Source organism: Oratosquilla oratoria, chromosome 25 (assembly GCF_046742065.1).
Source record: "Oratosquilla oratoria isolate Oo_2021 chromosome 25, ASM4674206v1, whole genome shotgun sequence".
Classification (NCBI taxonomy): Eukaryota; Metazoa; Arthropoda; class Malacostraca; order Stomatopoda; family Squillidae; genus Oratosquilla; species Oratosquilla oratoria.
In genome coordinates, this window is record NC_134801.1 from 19,422,385 (window position 1) to 19,440,175 (window position 17,791).

The 17,791-nt window shown below is 39.6% G+C and overlaps 1 protein-coding gene across 5 annotated transcripts in view; it reads left to right on the plus strand.

Moving 5' to 3' along the window:
* LOC143038841 (calcineurin subunit B type 2) overlaps positions 1-17,791 on the plus strand; it is a 107,383-nt gene that overhangs the window by 29,723 nt on the left and 59,869 nt on the right. For 4 of the 5 annotated variants that reach the window (XM_076208458.1, XM_076208460.1, XM_076208462.1 and 1 more), the window contains exon 2: positions 3,887-3,926. In XM_076208458.1, the coding sequence (XP_076064573.1) occupies positions 3,887-3,926 (40 nt within the window). Of the gene's footprint in view, positions 1-1,829; positions 1,848-3,886; positions 3,927-17,791 lie in introns of those variants that run through there. The other variant, XM_076208461.1, reaches the window with a different exon arrangement.

Here is a 17,791-nt window from a genome sequence, read left to right on the forward strand (position 1 = left end):
TGTAACCAACAAAAAAGGATTAGTAGGTCAAAGATGACAGGACTTTATTCAGTATGCGTAGACCTAGGCTACGTTTCCTAACGAAAATGATAAAAAGTTAATGAATGTTAAACAACGTAGCTCAAAGATAATAAGATTTGATTCAGTATGCATACGTTTCCTAAAGAAAGTCTGATGGTAAAATAATACAAAGGTTAACAAATACAGTATTAAATATCATAGGTCAAAGATGATAGGATTTTATTCAATATGCTTAGGCCTAGGCTACATTTCCCAAAGAAAATCAGATGAAATTTTAAAAAGGTTGAAAATACTATACAACATAGTTCAAAGATGCTAAGATTATTTCAGTATGATAAATATACAATATATATATATACATATATATATATATATATATATATATATATACATATATATATACATATACATATATATATATATATATATATATATATATATATTATATAAAGGGTAATATATACTGTATATATATATAGACCGACTTGCGTCCAGATCGACTTACGACCTGTCTGTCGGAACCGAACTTGGCCGTAAGTCGACGACTACCTGTACAGCTTAGATAACACGTTTTTAGAAAAATCTGAGTGCGAGAGGGAGTTGGGAGTTCTGGTGAGTCCGGACCTTAAAACCAGGAAGCAGTGCATTAGCGCCAGAAATAAAGCTAATAGAGCATTAGGCTTCATTGCTAGGGCGGTAACGAATAGAAGTGCAGAGGTCATTATTAAACTCTATCTAGTTTTGGTCTCCATCCTACAGAATGGACATAATTTCACTAGAATCAGTACAGAGAAGAATGACCAAAATGATACAAGGACTCGGAAATTTGCCTTACGAAGAGAGGCTTAGGCGCCTAAACTTACACACTCTGGAAAGACGCAGAGTGCGGGGTGATCTAATAGAAGTGTTCAAGTGGATCAAAGGCTATAACAAGGGTGATGCAAATAAGGTCATCATAATAAAACAACAGGGCAGGACTCGCAGTAATGGGTATAAACTGGACAAATTTAGATTTAAGAAGGAGATAGGCAAGAATTGGTTTACTAATAGGGTGGTCGATGAATGGAATAAACTTAGTAACCATGTAGTAAGCGCTGAAACCATCAATTGTTTTAAAAAATGATTAGACAACTTTATGGATGGGGATGATAGGTGGTGATGGATACGGAGCTGCCTAGTGTAGGCCTTATGGTCTTTTGCAGTCTCCTTTATTTCTTATGTTCTTCTGTTCTTAAGCCGAGGTATGCCTGTACACAAACAAACGTAGCTGCTATGAATGAGACGCCATCTTTGTTTTGATAGATTTGAAGGTCAAAGAAGGCAATGATGACCCTGGTGACCTCTAGAATTACAGGTACTGCATCACTGAATGCTGGTTAGGTTAGAATAGAATAGAAGAATTTATCATATTTTTTCGACTTCTGCATCTACTAAAACAAAGATGGCATCTCAAGCAGTCGTAGTGGCTACATTCATTTGTGTATAGCTTTTAACAACTTTTTCCATTTTTTTTTTATTTCCGCCAAGGAAAACATTTATTACAATGATGTACTATAATTCACCAAATTGATATTTAATTTTCTAATGCTACGTCGCATAGGTGTGCACTTCTAAAGATTTACTGGTTTGACAAATGGGACTCCATGAGCATTATTCCAGCTCTGTACACTATAACTAGTGAATAAGTGAAATAGTCCCACTGAGTATGTAATCAGTAACACAAGTGTTGATATATTTAAGAACAGATTTGAACAGTATGAGACTGAAAGACGTTAAGAGGAACCCTATGAGCTTTAAGCTCTCTTGCCTCTTTTACTTTTACTAAGGTAAGCATTAATATAAGAATATTTTGATTATCACTCGTATGTATTATATAGAAGGGATAGAGAAATTGAATATGGTGGTCGTGTGGCAACACTTGTACAGAAGCATATTATGTCATCAGAATGGATGAATGAAGCTTTGAAAGACAATGAAACAGTTGGATGTAAGATAAAGATTGGGGAGAGTAGTAAATTCTTAGGATGTAGTTACAGACCATCCAGTGCCACACGGGTACAATGTGAGCATTGGGAAGGCCCATCTCACTCACTCACTCACTCACTCCATTGGATCTTGAACCTCGTGTAGATTCTGGTCCGCCAACAGTAATCCTCTCCATACCCTTCGGTCCTGTGCTGCTTCCATCCAGGTTATTTTATTTATTCCTCTTCTGTCCATCTCCGCATCCACTCCATCTATCCATCTCATTTGAGGTCTCCCTCTGGGTCTTCTTCCAGGCATTCTACCCATCATAACTTGTTTTGGAGGGCCCATCTAGCAATGGGAAATACAAAAGTTAATCAAATACTTGTCTGTGGGAACTTTTTGTAAGGAAATAGGATGGGAGTAGCATGTGGTGGATGGTGGAAAAGAAAGTGAGCAGGCTAAGTTTTATGATGGTCAAGATGTATTTTTGCATCAACATGTCAGAGAATTCACCCAAGCCAGAGGAAGTGATGCTCCATCATTATTAGAAAGGATGGGAGAGGACAGAAGATAGGGGTGAATGGAGAAGGGTTGTATATGGATGATGCTGTGATGCATGAGGGGGAGTGGATGTGAGATGGGGGATGAGGAAGTATGTATAAGAAATAATTTGACACAGCCTGAAGGGATTTCTCCCCGTCTTCTCCTTTTCTGCATGAGGGGATGGAGAGGGGGGTCGCTGAATTAATGAAGCGGCCTTGCTGTGTCTTGTGACACTGCTTCTGACCCAGGGCACTGGACAGGATGCAGGGATGACCTGTCATCCAGGAGGTGCTAAGATGAGAGGGAGGGAGGAGGGTGGAGGGGAGTGGAATATGTAGGGGATGGAATGGGTGGAAGTGGTTTCTAATTTCTATGCCTTTTTCTTTTTGGCTACACCCCGTGTAAGGGGGAAAAAAGCCTTTGGTATATGTATTTACCAAAAGAAATACTAAATATAGAGACAGCCCTAATTAGGAACAGTGACTGTAGTGTATTAACACTGTTTCTTGGTGGAGGGAATACATGCATACAGCTCTGGACGGTAATTATCATGACCCATTGTGGAATATGAACTAACGGAAGTCTGAGGATGGACGTATCTTGAATGTTGAGTGGTAGGAGTAGGGCTAGGTCTAAATACGTTGTCTTGTATGAGTATATTTTCATTTTACTGGAAAAAACTGATATATGAGGCAGTTCTGTTACTACAGTTACATCATGTCCTTTTTTGGGTAACATTGTACCATATTTTATCATCTCTGCAAGTTTGAATGCATGTGACCATTTCAGTATGGAGATATTAAGTAAGATTCCAACATGTCCTGGATATGCTGACTTGACTGACAACACGAGCTGTGAAGCAGTTCATGGCATTTTAAGATTGTGTCAAGTTGTTGTTAGTGTTTTATCACACCTTGATTATCTCTACATACAGCCAAATGCTTTAAGAATTACAGGAATGATAAATCGTGGCACAAATGATTTATTTATGCCAATATTAACTAAAAATAGTTAATATTATTGGAGTTGTTGGCAGTTGTTTGTAATTAGTACAACCACAAACAAACACAATCATACAGTTATGTTCAAAATCTTGGTATAATATTAATATAGATTGTCATTATTTAAAAGAACATTCAGTAAGGTAGCCCTAAGTACATATATGAGCATATGGGACAGACCAAAGCAACTGAAGCACTGAAAGCATCTGGTGTTACCACATTTTCACAGGAATTTTCATATTTCGGTTGAAATCTGTATCGTCCAGAATTTGTCTGTAGTTACCAAAGGCCAGTGTTTCAGTGTCAGTAGTTTCCAGGTTCTTCTGAATATATATATTTTTTCCATCTTGCAGGGAAATGAGGCATCACTACCAATGGAAATGTGTTCCAACTGTGAGTATATTATTACTTAACTATTTTTATAAATATAATGCATTCAGGAGCATAATTAAGGTTAAGAATGGGAGATTTATTATTGAATGTTTAAGCTGAAATACTGAACACATTATTGTTATTGGACTTAATCCATATTAACCATATCCTGAATCAGATCTTGCGGTTTTGCAAGGTTAGGAGGGTAGAAGCCTTATAAGCTTTGTTAAAGACGGAATGTCTGTTTTAAGTTCTGTACACATGTTCATTACAATAGTAAATTGTCTTGAAGAGCCACAGCTAGGCACACATAATTGAGGTAGTTAGGGCACAGGATTTTCTGTTTTACTCTCAATAAAGTGCCTTCATGTGAACCGAGAAAAGGTGGGAAGGAAAAGAATTTTGTCATTTTTTTTATGTAGGTATGTGTGATCACTTAGCTGCCCATCGTAGTTTGTAATGTAGCCTTAGCATTGTTTTAGAGAACTGCTATTTAATCTGTATTCCCGTTTTTATTAAAACTAGGAGTTTTTTAACATGGTTATAGAAAAGCTTAGCTTGCAAGATCCCTCTATCATGTTTTGCCATATCACTAAACTTACATTATGGTTGTCATTTAGTACACCTACTTCATAAAAATGAAGAGATGAAGTAAGAATAAGAAGGTTGCATACCTGAAAATAATGTTTGCTAGTGTGTTTATAAGTAATTAGAAATTTGTTAGCTATGATACATTTCTACATATTGATATTGTATGTGTAAATATAAATACATGTATGAATGGATTTATATTTATACATGGATGGGGTGGTGCAAGAGGTAAATGTAAGGGTAGTGGGTCAGGGATTGGAAATGGTTAAAGAAAATGGAGAAAAGTGGGAGATAAGCCAGCTGTTGTTTGCAGATGACACTGTGCTTGTAGCAGGATCAGAGGAGAGATTGAGGAAGTTAGTGACAAAGTTTGGGAAGGTGTGCGAAAGAAGGAAGTTTGAAGATAAATGTGGGTAAAAGTAAGGTGATGAGATGTACAATTGGAGAAAGTGGCAGCAGACTGGAAGTAAGCATTAAGGGAGAGAGACTGGAGGAAGTGGATAGTTTTAGATACTTGGATGCAAATGTGGCAGGAAAGGGAGGAGTGGTGGTGGAGGTAGAATGTAGATTGAGAGAAGTGAGAAAATGCCTTGGTGGATTAAAAAGTGTAATGAGAAATAGACATTTGGGAATGGATGTTAAGAGGAGATTGTATGAAGGAGTGATTGTGCTGACAGCACTGTACAGGGCAGAAACATGGAACATGAGAGAGGAGGAATTTTAATGTGTTTGAGATGAGGTGCCTGAGAAGTATGATAGGGGTTACTAGACTAGATCGAGTGAGTAATGAGGAAGTGAGGAGGAGAACGGTGTTGGAAAGGGAGTTGGGAAATAGGGATGATGAAAGAGTATTGGGATGGTTTGGACACATGGAAAGAATGAGTGAAGAAAGACTAGTAAAAGAGGTATGGAAGGCAGATGTGGAAGGAGTGAACATGAGGGGGCAACCTAGGATGAGGTGGATGGATGGGGTAAAAGGGGCTTTGGGAAAGAGGTGAATGTCTGTTGAGGAAGGACGGGAGAAGACAGAAGATAGGGGTGAATGGAGAATGGTTATGTATAGATGATGCTGTTATGCATAAGGTGGAATGGGTGGAGGATGGGGGGTGAGGGAGTATGTGTTAGAAAAAATTTGACGCAGCCCAAAGGGACTTCTCCCTGTCTTCCATTTTTGCCTGAGGGGACGAAGAGAGAGGGTCGCTGATTTAATGAAGCGGCCTTGCTGTGTATGTGCTGTGTCTTGTGACACTGCTTCTGACCCAGAGCAGTGGGTGAGATGCAGGGATGACCCGTCATCCAGGAGGTGCCAGGATAGAGGGAGGGGAGAGGGGAGTGGAGTATGATAGGGATGGAATGGGTAGAAGTGGTTTTTATGGCTTTGATTTTTTGGCTACCTCCCTTATAAGGGGGAAAAAGGTCTTTGGTATACATATGTATGAATATGGTCATGTGTGTGTTTGTGTGTCTGTATTGACCTAGTTGTATTTTGCGGGAGAAGAGCTATGCTCGTAGTGACCTGCAGTTGTATCTTTCCGCATCCAGTTCTTTCTTAAAATCATGTATAGTTTTAGCACTCACTGTTTTCTCTTTCAATTTGTTCCATGTATCTATTACTCTGTGTGGAAAGCTGTTTTTTTTTCCAGATCTCTTCTGTAATAGTCTTTCTTAAGTTTCTTCTCGTGACCTCTTGTATTTCTTCTGTTCCATTTAAGTAGGTCATCCCTATCAAGGATTTCCATCCCTTTCATAATTCTGTAGATGGTTATCAAATTGCCTCTTTCTCTTCTTTGTTCCAGAGTTGATAAGTTTAGTTTATCCAATCTTTGTTCATATGTCATCTTGCTAAGTGTTGGTGCCATCTTTGTCATTACTCTTTGAATTCTTTCTATTTTTTTTTTTTTTTTTGTACTAGGTGATGGTTGCTTGCTGGTGCCGTGTGTACAGGATTTGGTGGTAGTGAGGCATGACCAGTTCATTGAACTGGCCTGCAACACTGCTCTCTAGTGTCTGGTCCGGGTGTGTGACCTCCATTAAATCGTAGAGCTTCCTCCACATTACATAGGCCTCCTTCACCTCCTCCATGGTGGGGCCCTGAACACGAACATTGTCTCCCTCAACCTCTTGCTGTTCCCGGGCCAGTTTGGCAACCTGCTCCTGATGCAGCTCCTTCAGCTCCTTGGTGGTCAGTTCATCCTCATGCTCCCCTACTAACTCCTTGACATCCACATCCTCCATCTCCAGACCCAGGTCCCTCCCTAACGCAACGATGTCTGAGATGACCGATGAACCAGCAGGCTCAAAGCCCTTGAATTCCTGCTCCCTGTCAAATGATGCCCAAAGCTTCTTCCACGCTGCCTGTAGGGTCCTGATGGTAACCTGCTCCCAGCTCTTGCTAATCATCTTGACACAGTGCAAGATGTTGAAGTGGGCCTTCCAAAATTCTCGCAGGGTTAGGTCTGTGACGGTGGTAGCGTTGAAGCAGCGTTCAAACAGAGCACGCTTGTATAGCTTCTTGAAATTATTAATGACCTCCTGGTCCATCAGTTGCAGAATGGAAGCGGTGTTCGGAGGCAGGAATTTAATTGTGATGAAATCCAGGTCTTGGGGAAGATGTGCCTGCATGTCGAGGGGATGTGCTGGGGCATTATCCAGTAGCAGGAGGCACTTCAGTGGCAGTCCATTCCTCTGCAGAAACTTCTTGATCTCAGGGCCGCATGCCCCTTCGAGCACAGCTGTCAGGTTGCCCATGCCTTCGGCTTGGAACGCCACATCACCGGAAGTCTGCTCTTCAGGACGTTGCCCTTCTTGAATGCTCGTGGTGTCTCTGAATGATATACTATGAGTGGAGTGATCTTGCAGTCCCTGCTTGCATTAGCACACAACAACACCGTAAGCCTGTCTTTCATAGGCTTATGCCCTGGCAAAGCTTTCTCCTCAGCATTACTGTAGGTGCTGTTAGGCATCCTCTTCCAAAAGAGCCCTGTTTCATCACAATTAAATACCTACTATGGCAGGTAACCCTCACAATGCACCAACTCCTCAAACTCCTTGACGAATGCCTCAGCTGCGTCCATGTCGGCGCTTGCTGCCTCACCATGCCGTGTCACTCTGTGGATGCCTGTACATTGCTGAAACTTCTCAAACCACCCCCTACTGGCTGTAAAGGGCACTGAAGGTGGTGTAAACTGGCCACTGGTATCAGCCTCACTAGTATCTCTCACTAGCTTACACAAGCGTAAACCTTGAGCAGCTTTGGCAATCACTTCCCTCATTTTCTCAATCGTGATGCTGGTTTTCTTACGAGCATCTGCTTCAGCAGGACTTCTCACCTGTTTTGGAGGCATTTTAAAGGCACAGACAGTACAATACCAAGGGGTAGGCACCGAAAGAAGGACCTGTCGTGCACACAACAAACAAAGATGGTGGGAGGAGACACAACGCAGTGTCTGATGGTAGCATCAGCAAGATGGTGGCACGGGATTTGATTTTCCGCGCAGTAATGGACACCAATGGGCCTGTGTAGATAGAAGTTTTCCGCATAAATAGCAACAAAATTTTCCCCATAATTTGACCACGTAAATGGAATTTCGCGTACATAAGGGCACGTGTAAATAGAGGTACCACTGTGTGTGTGTGTATATATATATATATATATGTTGATATTGAGAAAGACTCTTTCAGAAGGAGTTTATGTCTAGAAGGACACATAATAGTTTTATGTAGTGGATATCTCGTTACCCATTTGCATCCCCCCACCCTTTTACTTAACCCCTTCCATACGGTGCCGCACACGTAGGCGTCATGGACTTAGATCTCGGTGGCAGCAGCCAATGCCAGCCGTACGACGTGTCATAATAATACTCGCATCATAAAATATAGTCACCGCTTATATCGATCGTTCTCTCTTCACCCGTGAATTTTGATAACCATAGAAAATGCGATTACAAAAGAATTAGAAAGAATGTCATTATGGAGGGGCGACTACAATAAATATAATCAAGACGCCGATATGGCAGCCTCGCGAATACACTCGCTCCCCATGACGCCTACGTGTGCGGCACCGTATGGAAGGGGTTAATGCAATTTTTTATTTACATAATTCCTTTGAGTCCCTGCATATCTCATAAATGAAGAACTTCCTATAAATTTTTCTCGGAACATACATTCATCCTCACCCATCGGCAAGGTATTGAGTGGTTAGTGTTGGGTCATGTATCCTTGGGTTGATGTGATGGGTGGTTTGTTGTTTGTGATGTATGGATAATTCAAATATGAGGATTATGTTCCTATAGAGGCTGTGCTATTCAAAATCATGTTTGATAAGATATTCCCACAAGAAACAATGGTAATAGGGAAGGTAATGTTCTTGGATTCTGGGAGCAGTTTAGGGTGTTGTTACTTGCGGCCAAGGTTGAGGGGATGGTGGTTCGAATCCTGTCACTGGTGAAGTTGAACCAAGGGCAAGGTTCATTAAATTCCATGCTACAAAGCCCTCTGTGAGGGGCATCATCCTAGCCTTCTGATAGGGGGGAGTTTGTGACGTTAAACCACATCATCATCATATTTTACTTTTAAATGAATGACTGGGGTATAGAAACAAAAACACTAATCTTCATTTTATTGACATTATGTATACATATGAAGCACATGGGGAATAACACTGGTTGTCTGAATCACATTGCTGGATATGCTTCCAGTTCTCATGATGCTTGTCATAGTGTTGGTGTCCCTAGGGATGTTTCTTGTTGTTGTTGTTCCGTAGATTGTCTGGGAGAGCAGTTTTGTCTCCCTGAGGAACACCAAGGATGGCATGAGTGGCATGAGGTTTTCCCAGAAATCCCTAAAAGAGTGTATGTTGTTTTGCTGGCATGTATTGGTTGGTTACATTGTCTAGTAGGGTGTTTGCTAGACTTTGGTGTGTTCAGATTTGGGAGTTGTGTTAGTATTTTGCTTCCTCATTATCTGTCATTTTTGTGAATAGTTGTATTGGGATTACACACTCATCATCTGCCTATATATGCAGTAGAGCCTTGGTTCTAGACCATAGTCTGACCTAGAAAACTGTTCTAGAAACGACTTGATTGAGGACCAAAAATGTTTACTGATCTGCTGGATACAGCTTTATCAGGGTGATATTTTTCTATAAGACTTTGAATTGTGTCCCTTGTCTCTGTTCAAATTAGTTGAGAATTGATATTTTGGTTGACTACAGGTGCATTTGGCCAAGAGGTGATCTATTCAACTTGTTAGACGTTTGAGAACCAAGGTTCTACTGTAATTTGTTAATGTAATGAGAGGTTGGAGTTGAGGAGTGTGTCCCTATGTGCTTGATGTGAAAGGTTATGTTTAGATGTTTTTGATATCCATTGTTTCCTTTATGTTATGATTGATTATTTTTGCTGTAGTGTCTGCAAATGATTTAGTTTATTTTGTAGAGTGTTGTCTTCCCTGATTGTAGTGTATTCAGTAAATGTGGGTAATGTGAACGGAAGTGTAAGTTTTATTCTTATGCTGTGTGTAAGTTGTATTTAAGTGATTATTAATACAGCAAAGGAACAGTAATTGTGAAGTTCTGTCTCTTATTCTCCAGTTATCGTATCTAGCTAGAAAGTTATGTATGGTTCTAGCTTAACCGTATCACGTTTGTCTGCAGTAATCATACTTCAATTTAAATTCATGTATGGTTTCAGGTTGGGCTACATCACTTTTCCAGGCTACTCTGAATATTAATACATTTACATAGAAAGCATTTCTTCACCTCCTTTGGAAATCGGTCTTTTCCAATTTGCACTCATGCCCTCTTTCTTCTGTCAGTGTATACTACGCCTTTTAGTGACCTGAACACTAATCAAGTCATCGGTATCTCTTTGAATATTAACGTAGACAAATCAAATGCTTTTAATCTTTCTTTGATGTTCTGCAGCAGTTCATAAATCTTTCCCACAATTTTACTGATGTCTCTTTGGTGATAGGTCTTTTAACATTACTCCTAAATCTTTCTCTTTTTTTCCTAAGGAATCATTCAGATGGTCTTTTTAAGGTATTGCCCATTTCTAATATATATTTTTCCCCCCACTGTTCCTCCATGTGAATTCTAGACTTTTTACAACAGTTAATACTCCTCATTCTTCACTCTTCTCATGACCTTTGTGTTTATAAACTACAAACATGTTAGCTTGTACCCATGTCATTCACATAGGTAAGAAACATAGGTGCTTGCACCTTGTCTTTTGGAACTTGTCAGGTCACTGTTCTCCATCCTGACATCATATTCTTTACTACTATCCTCATGTACCTGCCCCTCAGAAAGTCTTTCATCCATTTAAGTAGTTTACCTCTTAGTCCTCCTATATGCTCCAGTTCCCATGTAGATGATTGTAAGGTACTTTATCAAAGGCTCCCTAGGTTGAGGTATACACAGTTCACCCAGCCTTCCCTCACATGCAGAACATGCAGAACATGAGTAAAAACTTGAAAGGTTTGATACATATGACCTTCCTGATCTAAAGCCAAACTGACTTACAATTTTCATATTTTCAAGATATTTAACATTGATTTTTCTCAATCCTTTCACCAAATTCATTACTGTGCTAATCAGGAGATACTGGCCTGTAACTCATTGGGGTCTCCATAAACCTTTATGAACTAGTACCATGTTAGTTCTTTTGAGTCCTGCAGCACTATTCTTTTGTTTAATGAACATACAATAAGACTAAATTTTGTTGTCAACATTCTTTTAAGTATCCAGTTTGAGGTCCCATCAGGTCCTGAAGTTTTTCTCACAACCAATTATCCCAAAAGATTGAACATTTTGTCTTCTTTGTTTATGTTTTCTTAACTCAAATTATTTCTCATCTCTCCTCAAATTGCTCTCATTTGTTTCTTTCATAAATGCAGTGTATATGTCGTGTAAATGTAGGAATTGTTACTGCTTTGTGTTTGTAATGATGTGATGTTTGTTTGTATATTTTAAAGTTATTTTGTTTGTGAGTGTGTTTGGTCCAGGTCCAATTTCTTATGGACTAGGTTGGGTTTGTGAGTGTGGTGCATATACTGTGAACCTGTGAGTTGAGAACATATGAATATAAGAATGAAGGAGATTGCAAGAGACCATAAGGCCTACACTAGGCAGTTTCATCTCCATTACCACCTATCATCCCCATCCATAAAGTTATCTAATCTCTTGAAACAACTGATACTCATTACATGTTGACCAAGTCTATTCCATTGGTTGACTACTCTTGGTAAACCAGTTCTTGTCTGTTTTCTTGCACAGTAAAGGACAAATTTGAGGAATGTAGTAAAAAGAGGGAAAGGAATGTCAATAAACATTCCCGAAATATTATTAATGGTGTAAACCGTAAGCAGTCAGTATGCCATATAAGGAGCTATGACAAGAATACATGAAACAGTGGTTGTACCAGCTGTTATGAGAGTAAGACCTTGGTGAAGAATACACAAGAAAAGCTATGTGGAGGTGTGGATCATGCATGGAGTTACAAAATCTGAAGTAAGAAATTATATTGTGAATGGATTGCAATACAGATGGTATTAAGAGTAGAACAGGTCAACCTAAGGTGGTTTGGTGATGAGTTGATATTCTTAAGAAATGCATGCATCACTGGTGCCAGGCTTGAGAGCAAGTGTAAATGGGGTGGATGGGATTAAAGAAACTACACTAGTTTATGATAAAGAACAAAGAAAAACATACATGGATGGCAGAGAGTTGAAAAGGAAAGCATAACATTGAGGCAAACATATTTCACACAGCTTAAAGTTCTGAATTTGTTTATACACTGTCTGCTAAATGTATAGTGTGCAACATGAAAACAATGTGAAAAAGCACCATATATTTTGTATTTTGCAGTCTAGTCCAGTTTTGTGTGTGAAAGTCATTGTATATAAGGTATTACAGGTATCCACCTACATTCACGTGCACATACTTGCTGATTTAATGCTCTCTGAGCTGTCACAGTGAAAGGATTTACTTGCATGCTCTCCTGGCACGATCCTCGGATTTTGAATAATTTTTTGCTAGTGCTACAGTTTCATCAATTTTATAATTAGAAGGTTCTAGCTAATATGATTATTGAGGAGAAAGCATGGAAGGTAGAAAATGTTTTTATAAAAGTAATATCTCAGTACTGTGTCTTGCCTGCAAAAGACTATCAGGGAAAAGATGGGGAATTGATAGAGAACCCTGTGTCCCATAAGGTCAGTGTCATCCTAATGCAAAAGGACGCAACTACCCCACTGCTGCAAGGAAATGCAGCCCAGAGGGGCCAGCATTTGGTCTCTGAATCAGGTCCAGAAACTCACTCTATTCCCTTAATCACATCCCAACAATGATCTCAAATCTTATTTCTGTTTTCTTATATAAGGAGGTCACTACCTCTGTGCCTGTCATTCACCTCTTTGCCAGAGGCATAGAAACCAACTTAGACTCATATACATGTCTAGATAAGGAACCTATAAACTTCTCACAGCCATCAAATGCAGCTCATGCTACATGTGGGTCCCTCTTGCAGGAACTACACTAATACTAAACCAGTACACAAAGAGTTGAAGGTGCAACCACTATACAACACCCACCCACCCACCCAGAAACACTCCATTATATAAACACTGAGCATAGTACAAGTAAACGTCAACAGTGTCACAAACAGTCACCTACAGCTGCCTCAGTTCCTTCATAAACACACTATACATATAACACTACTACAGAAAAAAAGATGAACTCCGCAATTCACACTGCCTACATTTATCAAGTACACATAGCTGATGAAAACATCACTTAATACAGAGGTAAGTGAATTCTTAACTCTAATACGCAACAGCATACCTTTGTCAACACCAACAGTCGGCAAAATGGAAATAATCTCAATCCAAAGATAAAAAAAAAAAATTAAATCACAAATTTATACACCACTCACCACCCCAACCTTCTAGTACATCACCACCACAACCTCACAGGGCTATATGTCTTACCTCTCGGCTATACCTCACAATTCTCCAACAAACCATATACTGGCAGGTAGTCTGAATGTGCGCCAACCCATTTGGCTAAACACACAAACAGCATCCCAAAGAGAGACCTGGGGCAGTGGATCAATTAAAATAGCATGCTGTACTGGATGTAGTTAGAGCACCAGCTGGTACCACACATGGGCAGATCCATCTGTAGTTGATGCTGTAATGGTACATTGTGACACCCTGTAGCAACTTTGGGTAACTTATGTTTTAACTGCCCTGCAGTAATCTTAGAATCCTGTATGTTTATGGCTCAGGAGGAGGTTGTTGCCTTAGAAGTCTTTTTTGACTTCTGAGAGGCTCTCCTTGGTGGTACAGTGGTAGCAACAAGGCGAAGTATGGTACTCTCTTCACATCCTGTACAATATGCTTTTTCTTTTGTCAAAGAAATTCATCCTTCCAGACTAAGATATGGCTTTTGCCTCAAAACTAAGATTGGTTGGAGCCATTTAAATATAGTCATCAAAACTGAAATGTCAGGAGGAAAATGTTTGAAATTAGGTCACATCATGAGAGCATGCAACATTGATCCATGTGAAAGCTCAGAGGTACTAAGCAGCAGGTAAGTGCATGTGAATATAGCAGGTGAAGCCTGTATAATGTTATGTATACAATAATCCGCCCTATGCTAGAACCAATTGGGCCACAATGTGTTTGGATTTAGGTAGTATTCAGATATGCAATGTAAAACAACCTCTCCTCTGGCCCCACTCCTCTCTAGTGCCAAGTGGTTTTGAAGGAATAAAAATGTGAAAACACACATAAATCATGTAACAGTACAGGTGGAGGGGCCTTGAAGACAATGCAGGTAGCATAACATTAAAACTGTAGTATTTGTAGAACAAAAAAGGGTACCAAAGGTTCGAAAATTAGCACCACTATACTGCAAACATTCATTGTGTTAAGAACATGGGTAAGTAGCTAAACTCCTGTGGTTTCAGCAAGAGATGGGAAGCATTGTGTGTGCCATCAGAATTGCAAATGTGTGAATCAGCTGTAGTGCACAGGCAATTCAAACTACTCGGGCACTGCTTGGATTCATGGGGCCTTTTAAGGTCCTGTTTGGATGTTATTGAGGTTGGGGTGATGGTGGGTGGTTCAGATACGGGGCTGTTCAGATGTTTACAAAGTTTGGATAATTGGTTGAGATGTGCAAGGGATTACTAAAGATGGTTTTTGTAGACTACTCAACCATATTTCTAGGTGAATAATAATAATATAGAGGCATTTTCTGCATTGTTTTCAGTGGCTTACACTACTTTTTGTGGCAATTGTACATGCCCCTAGTTTGAATATCAGGTTACATTTTCATCTACATTATAGAAATTTTATATCTTGTCTATCTTTTATAGAATAAAGATCCATCAAGAATTTTCTTTTGTTAGATAATATTGGTGATTTTTTTTGGCCCAATCTGGAAATAAAGTACCAGCTCCTTACAGCTGCATGTCCTTGTGAGAACCGTGTATATCACAGATGAATCTCACTACTGTCCACCATAGTCAAGTTCATGAAAAGATTAATAGCAGAAAGAAATGTAACTAAACTACTCACCTCCCCAGCACATTGTTCACATCACCCAACAAGTACAGAAGGGATACAATAAGAACACCACCAGGAAGAATGATTATTGTAGCTACAGACATAAACAAAGCCTTTGATAAAGTCACCTGACATCTATCTGTATACAGAGGGCCAGCTAAGTCATGCCCCCGGCTCCCACCCATTGTTTCCTTCTCATCTTAGCTCCTTGTGGATGAATGTCCATCTCTGTCTTCAATGCAATGTAGCAAGATGCAGCACATGCACATTAGGGCTGGTTCAAGTACATGGCGACCCTCCCTCCATGTCCCCTTGTGCAAAAATTAGAAATGGGAGAAATCGCTTTGGACTGTCAATATATCTTCCATTCACAATAATTCTTCACTCACACCTGTCCCCTGTCTTCTCCCTTCCTTGCTTTACAGACATTCCCCCCTAGCCCAAAGCAACTTTCATCTCATCCATCCATCACATTTTTGGTTGTCCCCTCAGATTCATTGCATCCACCTCTTCTTTCCACACTTTTTTTTTGGTAATCTTTTGTCAGTGTTTTAGGGATTGTTTTGGGATGTCCCTATGGACTAGAGCCACAATTCATTTGTCTGTGTTAGAGTAAAATCTCTACTCATAGAGGAATGATAATACTTTTTGCTCTACGACTATCTCTTCTTTATATTGTTTCCTTGAAATTGTCCTTTAATACTTCTGGAGTATACTTCTTTTCCCCAGTGTCCCCTGTGTAAGAGGGAGGAATGAAATCTGCCACTGTGATTCCCATGTGAATTGTAAAAGGGAACAAAATGGGATGGAGTGATGGGATTATTACGAGAAGTCCCTGACATGTGATCTCAAAGAAGGCCAGCATAATAACCCAAAACCACCAAATTTCAAGTGAAAAATTGTATTTATAATGGAATCCCACAAGGAGCAATACTCTTACCTATGCTAACCTCTTCACAAGTGATATTCCAACACCAGATTCAGAACATAACACCAATCACTCATGCAGATGACCTAATGATAATAATCCAGCATAGCAACTACAATTTAGCAGCTAAGAACATCCAAACTTAAACAAGCTAGCATATGATTACTCAGAAATATTAGAATGAAGGCCTCATCCCCTGAAATCATCAGTAACATTGCTCTCTCCAGACAACCATGAAAAAAAAGTGAAATTATATAGTCAAACCATTCCATTGGAAAAGAACCCAAAGATTCTATGCCTCACTTTTGATACATGACCTTTGACCTACACATCAAAGATATGATAAAAATCAACAAGAAAATAGACCTACTAAAATCAATTGGAAGCACAGGCTTTGGGCAACATAAGGTAACTAATCACAGTGTGCAAACAAATCATAAGAATCACATTCAGTTATACTTTCATGGCATGGTTCTTAACAATCAGTTAAACATAGCCACTTCATAAACTGTACAAAATAAAACATTGAGACTATTAGCAGGATGCACCAAATCCACCCCAATAGTATAGTCACACCCTGAAACCAAAGTCCTTCACATAAGATATGAAAATGATAGTAATACAATTTTATGCCTGGAGTCCACAACCCTACCCATCCTTCTCATTACACTACATAAGCACATTCAGCTGATCTAAAGAGAAAGAAAAAAAAGAAAAAGGCAGCAGCCTACTACCGTATTTTCTGGCTTAAAATGCGCATCGGGTTATAATGCGCACCCATGCACTTCGTTATCTCGGTACACAGATAGCGCGCACCGACGTATAACGCGCATGCCTGATCGCATTTGTCGATAGCGCAGTTTTACCTCGGTATTTATATCATGTGAACGAGGTTACATGGAGAAGTATTTTTCATTGGCTAGAGCCACCGCTGGGAAATATGTTGATTTGTCACAAAATTAAGTGTCAGTTTAGGCATCAATCAGGACACAACTAAGGAAAAGTCGAAACTACATGTACCAGTATATGACTCATGTTGTGCGTTGGTCCCTTATTACTTTGTAGCTTAAATAGTTTGTAGGAAATATGATCTAAAAAAAGTTTATTGAAAGTAAAATATACAGAAAAATTTCGGGATTTTTACAGAAAATGTTCATTTTATATCTTGAGGAAATAATTCGTCTTTACCATTTTTTATTTAATACTGAAACAAACTACAGACTGTTTTGTTTTAGCTTTGAACCTGCAATGACAGTGGTGAAATAGGACAGTCTCTCATCGAGGTGACGTTTAGTTAATATAACTCCCGAAAGAGGGTGTTGTAGTCAGGTGTTTGACACGAGTTTATGAACGGCCGCAACGGAAATTGTACCATACCTAAAGTGAAGCAACAAAGCCAACATAAAAATTCAAACTAGGATGCTGTGAACATGGGTAAATATCATGAATATTGATCATGTTTCATGGTGTTTAGGCCTATTTAAACATGAAAAATAAGATTCGATAGATACCTACCTATACCAAATATTTATATACAGTAGCCCATGCTGGCGTATTCTTTCATGTCACCATGGCTGTTCTTCTTGTTCTCACGGAACGTCACGGAGAAGTGTGCCTCCCGACTTTGTGACGGCCAACATCGTCACGTTGTTGTGAAAAAAATTACACACACAGCCGCAGAATTTTTATCGTAGGCCGTAGATAATGCGCACCACCGGATAACACGCACCCCCCATTTTTGGCCCTTCCAACGGAAAATAGTCGCGCACTATACGCCGGAAAATACGGCACTCAA